Source organism: Oncorhynchus gorbuscha, linkage group LG22, assembly GCF_021184085.1.
Source record: "Oncorhynchus gorbuscha isolate QuinsamMale2020 ecotype Even-year linkage group LG22, OgorEven_v1.0, whole genome shotgun sequence".
NCBI classification, from domain to species: domain Eukaryota; kingdom Metazoa; phylum Chordata; class Actinopteri; order Salmoniformes; family Salmonidae; genus Oncorhynchus; species Oncorhynchus gorbuscha.
The window spans coordinates 21,519,486-21,527,408 of NC_060194.1; the positions used below are offsets into that span (position 1 = coordinate 21,519,486).

Consider the following 7,923-nt stretch of genomic DNA (forward strand, 5'->3'; position numbering starts at 1 on the left):
TTTACCAGACAGGTACAGTGATCATTACAGACAGACATCCTTCATAGCATCTTTACCCTCCACAGGGACACATGCCATCAGCAAATCGTACCTTTAATGGCAGAGAGACAATCAATCTCTCCCTCTGTGCCAACTGTGGCTGGCTCTGCTTGGCCCTGCTCCAGACTACAGAAAAACTCATCTCATTCACTCTCTCTCTCGCTCTCTCACTCTCACTCTCTCTCTCTCTCTCTCTCTCTCTCTCTCTCTCTCTCTCTCTCTCTCTCTCTCTCTCTCTCTCTCTCTCTCTCACACACTTTCTGACTCTCTCACTTTCTTGCTCTCCCTTCACTCAACACATCCACTGATCCACATGCCCCTTGCTGTCACAGCTAAATGTGGCAGCATTGGGAGAACATTAATGAAACGTCTTATTAACGTGACATAAGAGAGACATACCCTATTTCAACAGAATACAGGAATGCAATGTGGCTTGGAAGGTGTCTCAGAGTGAACACTTTGAAACACTGCATTGCACCGAGGAGTTGGACCCAGTTAGAGTCCCTTTTTAAGTTATTGATTGTACAGTCCTTTGTCCCCATATTCTTTGGTTCTTATTGGGGGCACACAGAAACTGCTGTCCAGGGTCTTTTGGACCTGTTCTTTAATGAGGACTCAGACAGTCATGAAACCATAGGAAGTGCATCTACGGCCGCTTCTTCCTTTCCCCTCTCCCCTGCCTGCTGGAGCATGTCCACTGGGCTAGACTCCCGGTACAGACAGTAGTAGCTTAATACCCTTCCTTCCAGAGGACCTTGATGAGCTCTGCTGATTTTCTGAAGTACATTAGCCTAATAAGGCCTCAATAGTTGTGAGGGAGAGCCTGGACTGGGAGCTGGTCAGTGGACGATAATGGTCTTATTGGAGTCTTATTGGAGCTATGGAGTCTGGGAGAGGTTCTGCTGGTTTATCATGAAAGTCTCCGAAGTCCTCTTACCTTAGGAGTTCCTGGAGCCACACTGCTGTCCTTGTGTCCGTGTGATGGGTTCTTACTGTAGGAGAAAGGGGAGAGACCAATTAAAACAGGTTATTGGATCTGTATTTTTACAGTATGGGTAGGTTTGGATGTTTCCATCAAATGGGAGTTGCACAACATAGAAATGTTTTGTTTTGTTTAGCTTTCTAGGAAGCCCTCTCCTTTTGCATGTGTGTGTTTTCTGTGTCTGTCCTAATATAAGTAATATTCTTCTCTCTATCCTTTCAGGTGACACCTCTGTCCTCTGATGACACCCCTCTTTTAACACTCAACTCTGTTTAAAGTCACAGAGAGAGAGAGAGAGAGAGAGAGAGACAGCACTGTTTCTCCCCTCACTCGCTCAGACAAAATGCAATACCCAGGGGACAGCTCAAACGGTCACTCAGTCACCAAGAAACACAAATCACACTTTTAATCGTCTGCAGGATTCAAACCCGCCCACCCTTTCTCCCCCTCCTCCCAGCTCCCTCTGTGCCACTCAATCTGCCCACCCTTGGGCCATGCTGTGTTTGAAACAATTACAGCTCAAAGTAGGACTGCTAAGCAGATTTGGGATATAATTTTTTTATTGAAGTAATCATTCTCTTGGATGCTCCCATCCACCCCTCTCCTCCTGTCCTCCTCTCCTCCTGTCCTCCTCTCCTCCTATCGCACTGCCGCCGCTGAGCCAGTGGCGGTAGCAGGGAATAAATGATGTTGCTGTTATTTGATTTGTCAGTGAAACGCCCCGCGCACTTAGGACTTTGAAATATGTTGAGGACAATGCGCTGGCTTGTAAACATTGTATTAAAGAGGCGGAGGAGAGGAGAGGAGAGAGGGATGGATATAAAAGAGAGAGAGGAAGGAAGGGAGGTAGGGTGTCTGACCAACGGGGGGCTACATCAAATCACAGCCTCATCGACATTGTGGATGGAAGATGACTGATTAGAAGGCCGGAAATATTAAAAAAGCATCAGCCGACAATGGGGAGAGACATCTCTCCCTGAGACCTTAATATCCCTCCTTCCCTATCCCCCTCCCTCTGCATACATAGACATACAGTCCTTCTTTCTTTCCATTTTTCTATTTGTTTCCTGCATATGTTCTGTTCGGTCACTTTCCCCGTCTAGCTTGTCTCCCTCCTTTCAGTCTTTCCTTCTTTCACTCCTCCTCCCTATCGCCTCCTTTCACCGAGACGCAGATACATTTTTATGAGCCTCACAAATGATGTGCCGGGTCTAAGTGACAAAAAAAGTCACCCTTGTCATGTTCGCTTTGTGTCCTACGCGCAGCCCCAGATGCAGAGCGGCTTTGACAAGGCACTGAAATTCAATTTGCCCCGGTCCTAATCCAACAACGTGATTTGGCAGGCGAGCGTGTCCCCGGAGTGGACAGCTGGAGAGGGGAGGGGTGGCGGCGTGGCCTCACAGAGGAGGCCACAGATAAGGTGTTTCAAGAAGGAAGCAAAGGATATCAATCAAGGTAAGCAGGAAGTAAAGATGAGTTGATTTGCAATTAAATCTCCAGAAGAAGAAATACATATCCTCCTGATGTGGTAACATCCGAGTGTGGCTATTGGTTGAGGTTCAGGTCAGCTAGGCAACCAGAGATAGTTGTATTGGTGTAATGAATGGCAGGTGAAGGCAGATTCAACCACTCGCCCTGCCTCCTTCCATAGGTAATAAGCCTTGTCCCCGCCCCTGGCCCCTCTGTGGAGGCACTGGTGATTGATCTGCCAACCCAAATCAGGGCTGGGCCTTGAAAGGGGATAAATCTCCACACAGGCTCTGTACTGTTTGTGAGATAATAAACACACTCCCCGCCATCATAAATCCCCCATCCAGGCAGGCAGGCAGGGTAACAGGGAGGGAGGCAACATTAACTGGGCTGTGTCTCTATCTGTGTCTGTGCTGGCTGTGTCACACTCATGTCATCCCTCCACTCTGGTCCGGCAGACAGTACAGGAGGGCCTGCTGCTTTTAGAGCACTGTAACTAATGTGCTGCACTATCAATCTGGATGAGAGACCCCGGCCACACTGCTAGAGACACACCAAGGGAGTGGAGAGGGAGTGGGGTGGAGTGGGGTGGAGTGGGAGTAGGGCACTAACAGGTCAAAGGGAAGTCACAGCCAGGGTTCATTCTCAGTGTTAGTGGCTGAGGGTTGAGAGGACGTCCACCATGTCTTACTTGATTAAAGAGTTGTAAGAGCCTAAATGAAAAGGTGTATTTGTATCTATTGCACACTGGGAAAGAGAGCGGTCTGGGAAAGTGTGAGGAGGAACTTGAATAGAGAAGAGCAAACAAAGACAATAAATATTACCTACATACTCTGGCAGTGTGGAATGCTCGCTATCTCCTGATTGTCCAGTGTTTCATTCTTTCTCTTTATTTCCTCAAAATCCCATAGAAACAATAAGAAAAGCTGCCTTGTTGTTTAAGGTAGCTGTCTCTACTGTACATAGGGAGCGACAACAAGGGGATTAAACATTGAGGTGCTGTTGTCACAGTGACAGTAAGGTGACAGTGAGGAGAGGGAGAAAGGGAGAGAGGAGAGATGAAAGAAGACAGAAACAGCGGGATAGGGAAGGAGTGCAGGTGCGGCTTCTTGCAGCTTCACACGTGGCCGTTTCAATGAATTTTGATTTGAACGCTTGGGCAAAAAGCTTCCAGCCTGTCATGTCAAACCAATGAAATAGTTTTGAAATGAGCAACAAAGCAAGGAGAGAAAATTGACGAGAGATGGAGAGAAAAGGGGGGAAAGAGAGGTTGCCAAAACAAGATGGAGTTCAAATGTGTTTTGTTAATGAGAATGTGAACAGGGGAGCGGATTTACCAGAAAGTAGAAGTGCTTTTCCCAGTCAAGGCTATATAATTCTCCATAAAGCAGTAGAATCAGTTGTTAATGTGAAGTGAATATGCTTGATGTTTCGGCCCATGACTCTTTGACAGCTCTGGCAGAATGCTAAGCTTTCATCTCCTAGACTGTTGGTCATTTGGCTAAAGGGGCCTGATAGGATGCCTTTAGAATAACCACTACACCCCCTCTGCTCCTCCTCTCTCCCAGACCCATCCAAAACACCTCCCACTGAAACCAAATGTCGAGAGAAGGAGAGTGACATTTGAAATGTCTTTATTCTTTTGGAATGTTTGTGAGTGTAATGTTTACTGTTAATTTTTATTGTTTATTTCACTTTTGTTTATTATCTACTTGCTTTGAAAATGTTAACATATGTTTCCCATGCCAATAAAACCCTTAAATTGAATTGAAATTGAAATTGAGAGAGAGAAAGGAGGAGAGAAGGAAGGAGAGGAGAGAGGATGAAAATTGAATAAGTCCCAGTCAGGGGGGAAGGGGTTGTAAGCTCGAGATAAAGATTGCTTTTCGTGTCGTTTGCCACCTAGCTCTGGCTCGCTCCGATGGAGGCAAATGGATTATGTGGAGGGGAGGGGTGGTGGTGTGGAGGGATATGTAGATTGCTCTGCCCCTGTGAGCAGGCTGATGTGTAAAGGGCATGATAGATTTCCATGTCCATACATGAGGAGTGGAGGCAGAGGAGAGGCGAGGAGAGGCGGCCCCATCGGCCAAGGCCACTAGGGACCAGCAGCTCTGGCAGCTAGTCCCAATCTCACACACATCCACTCAGGGCCCCTCACGGCTCCTGACAGCCCCCATCATCTGCCTAATGCTACATCTTAAACAGCCTCCTCCATTTTACATGCACTCAAGTCTCATTTTGTGCAAAATGAAACGCTATCATTAAAGGGAGATTTACTACAAATTGCCACAAATTCGCCATGTCACTTCCAATGATCTGTGTGCCGATGTAGCGCTGCTGCCTCGCCCGGCAACGGTGTCAGAGCAGGAAGAATGGGACAGCGGAGTGTGGAGAGAGAGACGGAGGGAGGGAAAGAGAGGGACAGAGAGCAGGAGAGGGAGGCTGGGGGAGAGAGAGGGAGAAGGATAGAGAGGGCGATGGGGAGAGGGAGAGAAAGAGAAAGGAAAAGAGAGAGAGAAAAATAACAGAGATATAGAGAGAGGGATGGAAGAAAAAGGGGGGGACTTCCTTGCTGTTCTTTAATGATATATGGATGGGTCTGATGTCCTCATAGCCTTCAAATCCAGAATCTGTGCTTTGTATGGGGTTCCACAGGTTATAGGCCCATTGTGGCAGAGCAGAATGGGGTTTACACAGAGGTAGAGATCACCATCCATCTTGAAAGTACATTTCAGCTATACAGTGAGAGGCATTATTGAAATTCTGAAAAGCTAACTGACGAGTTTGCTAATTACCTGACGTTGTTTTGTGTTTTTTTCCACGGACGCGAAAAGATTAAAGCTCCAACATGGTCTGAACGAAGATTCATCTTCTAACGGAAATCATTTCTCCCACTAAGTCCAGCAGTGATTGCATTGGAGCTAAACAGAACTTGGACTGGCCACCAGGAGCAAGGACATTCGGCGCAAGACACTTCCTCTTTCTTTCTCTCTCTCCCCCTCCCCCCTCTCTCCTCCTCCTCTATGAAGACCTCTCATTCCCTTCCCCCATATTCCTTAAATCAAAACTAAACGGCGGTGTGTTGCCGGGGTACAACCAGGCATAATTCACGTGGCAACAGCAATGGGGTTAATGGGGCCGGTGCAGGCGAGGCTAAATCACTGGGCCGTGACACTCAGCAGTGTCCGTCCCTGACAAACTAGGAAGGATGACGCCATTTCTTTAAATAACCGCTGCCATCAACCACCCGGGCCCTCCAGGCAGGCTCCCCGTGTCCGTGTCTGCAACGGAGGGGTAGGAGACTGGGGAGGGAGGAGGGTTGGACCCGGAGGGGAGGGCGGCCCACTGCCCTTTATTAATTATTAAATGATAACTCCTCACTGTGGCATGATGGATAACGCTCAGTCTGGAGAGGAGTGAAGAGGAGCAAACGTCCCCCTCCTCCCCCTCTACCCTCTCACCGTTACCCGCCCGTCAGCACACACATGCACACGCACACACACTGAGAGAGCACAGTGGAGAACATGCCATGGGCCTTTTGGGCTCTGGTACTATGTGTTACACATGTTCTGCAGCAGGCGACAGGGATCATTCAGTCAGATAGGGGAGGAGAAAATGTGCTTTGATTTCAATCAGTAGTGAGTGGAGTAAGGCTCCTCGTGGCAGTGGGTTAATGGGTGGTGCTATAAAGCAGGGTGGGTAGGGAGCACTTGGTCACGGGATCAAGGTGAAATACGATTTCAAATGGCTGCCTCCTATCGCACGGGTTAATGCTTTGATTTATCCCATTGTAAAACTGGGGCTGCAGCTCAAATGGTACCATATTCCCTATATCAGGGATGGGTAACTGGTGGCCCGCGGGCCCCATGATTTACAAAGACCAAAGACCATATACTGTATATATAGAGGGGTGGGGGGGCCGACTTTTGAGAGTTAGAACAGCAGAATACACAAGGTGCAATTTTGAAATGTGGTTGTGCATCAGCAGTTTTTCTCTTGCGATGTCAGTCACTGACAGTACCTCAATTAGCCCATGTGAGCAAATATTTTATTTATTGTAAGTTAGTCTTGCGGCCAGTTATCTAAACTTGTAATAATCATAGTCGAATTACTGACTGGGGGGGGCAACATTTATTTTGTTAGTCACTCTTAGTCAGATATCATATAAAAAACAGAAAACATTTCTCTCCACCCTATGGAAACAATGTGTACAACTGCAGGAAATGAACTCGAAAACGTCAAATGTCACTTCGGCTCTGACTGCATGTGTGGGTATAGATGTGGGTACGCAGGAGCACTGCAGCCCCCCATGATACATTGAGATTTTTTTTGTGGCCCCATCTCTGCCCTATATAGTGCTCTACTTTTAACCAGAGCCCTTCTGGTCTTGGTCAAAAGTACATTAGTGCACTACATAGTGAATAGGGTGCCATTTTGGACACACAATCTCTCTGCTTTCTCCAGCTGAAGCCTCCACAGTCAGAAAGAAAGTAATTGATACTGTAAGTCTACCTCCAGATCTCTCTTATCTAATCCCATACTTACCTTACCATGGATAAGCTCTGTCAAGAACCAGAGAGATTTATGAACATCTGTCAGTGTGTTCTGCAGTTGATTTGTTTTCCTGGCTGGCCAAGTCCCCCCAAAGCCCAGGTATCACTGCTGTATTAGCGGAAATACTAGGGGCTGGAGGGGGGCTAGGGTCTCTCCAAAAGCTCTTCTTCCAAAGCTGACGACTAAAGCATACTCCCTGACCCTGTCTATTGTACCCTCAGTAGAGAGATAGACTACAGTGCTTCTATGTGGTTCTTGTTGTGTATCATATAGAACTGAGAATAGACTCCCTACTGTGTGCTGTAACAGACACGGGGGTACAGGGGGTGTACAGATGAGGGGGTACAGGGGGTGTACAGATGAGGGGGTACAGATGGGGTGTACAGATGAGGGGGTCAGCTGTATCCGCCCAGAGATATGGGCGAAGGAGTCAATAACGTGTGGTGGGTGAGGGGTGGACAGGGGGTGTACCTGAGGTGCATGTGGGTGAGGGTGGACAGGGGGTGTACCTGAGGTGCATGTGGGTGAGGGGTGGACATGGGGTGTACCTGAGGTGCATGTGGGTGAGGGGTGGACGGGGGTGTACCTGAGGTGCATGTGGGTGAGGGGTGGACGGGGGGTGTACCTGAGGTGCATGTGGGTGAGGGGTGGACAGGGGGTGTACCTGAGGTGCATGTGGGTGAGGGGTGGACAGGGGGTGTACCTGAGGTGCATGTGGGTGAGGGGTGGACGGGGGGTGTACCTGAGGTGCATGTGGGTGAGGCGCTCCATCTCCTGCTCCATGTGGTCCTGCAGTTCTCCTGGACGCAGCAACACCTGGCAGATAGGACAGATGGGGGCCTGGCTGTCATACAGAGACACCTTCCTCTTACCTGCAG

The 7,923-nt window shown here is 48.4% G+C and overlaps 1 protein-coding gene across 7 annotated transcripts in view; it reads right to left on the reverse strand.

Annotated features, from left to right (window-relative positions):
• Window positions 1-7,923, reverse strand: part of LOC124009403 (E3 ubiquitin-protein ligase RNF220-like) — a 174,238-nt gene that overhangs the window by 36,072 nt on the left and 130,243 nt on the right. For all 7 annotated transcript variants that reach the window (XM_046321212.1, XM_046321210.1, XM_046321211.1 and 4 more), the window contains exons 3-4: window positions 7,788-7,917; window positions 977-1,031 (exon numbers count right to left, since the gene is read on the reverse strand). In XM_046321212.1, coding sequence (XP_046177168.1) covers window positions 977-1,031; window positions 7,788-7,917 — 185 coding nt within the window. The remainder of the gene's footprint in view (window positions 1-976; window positions 1,032-7,787; window positions 7,918-7,923) is intronic.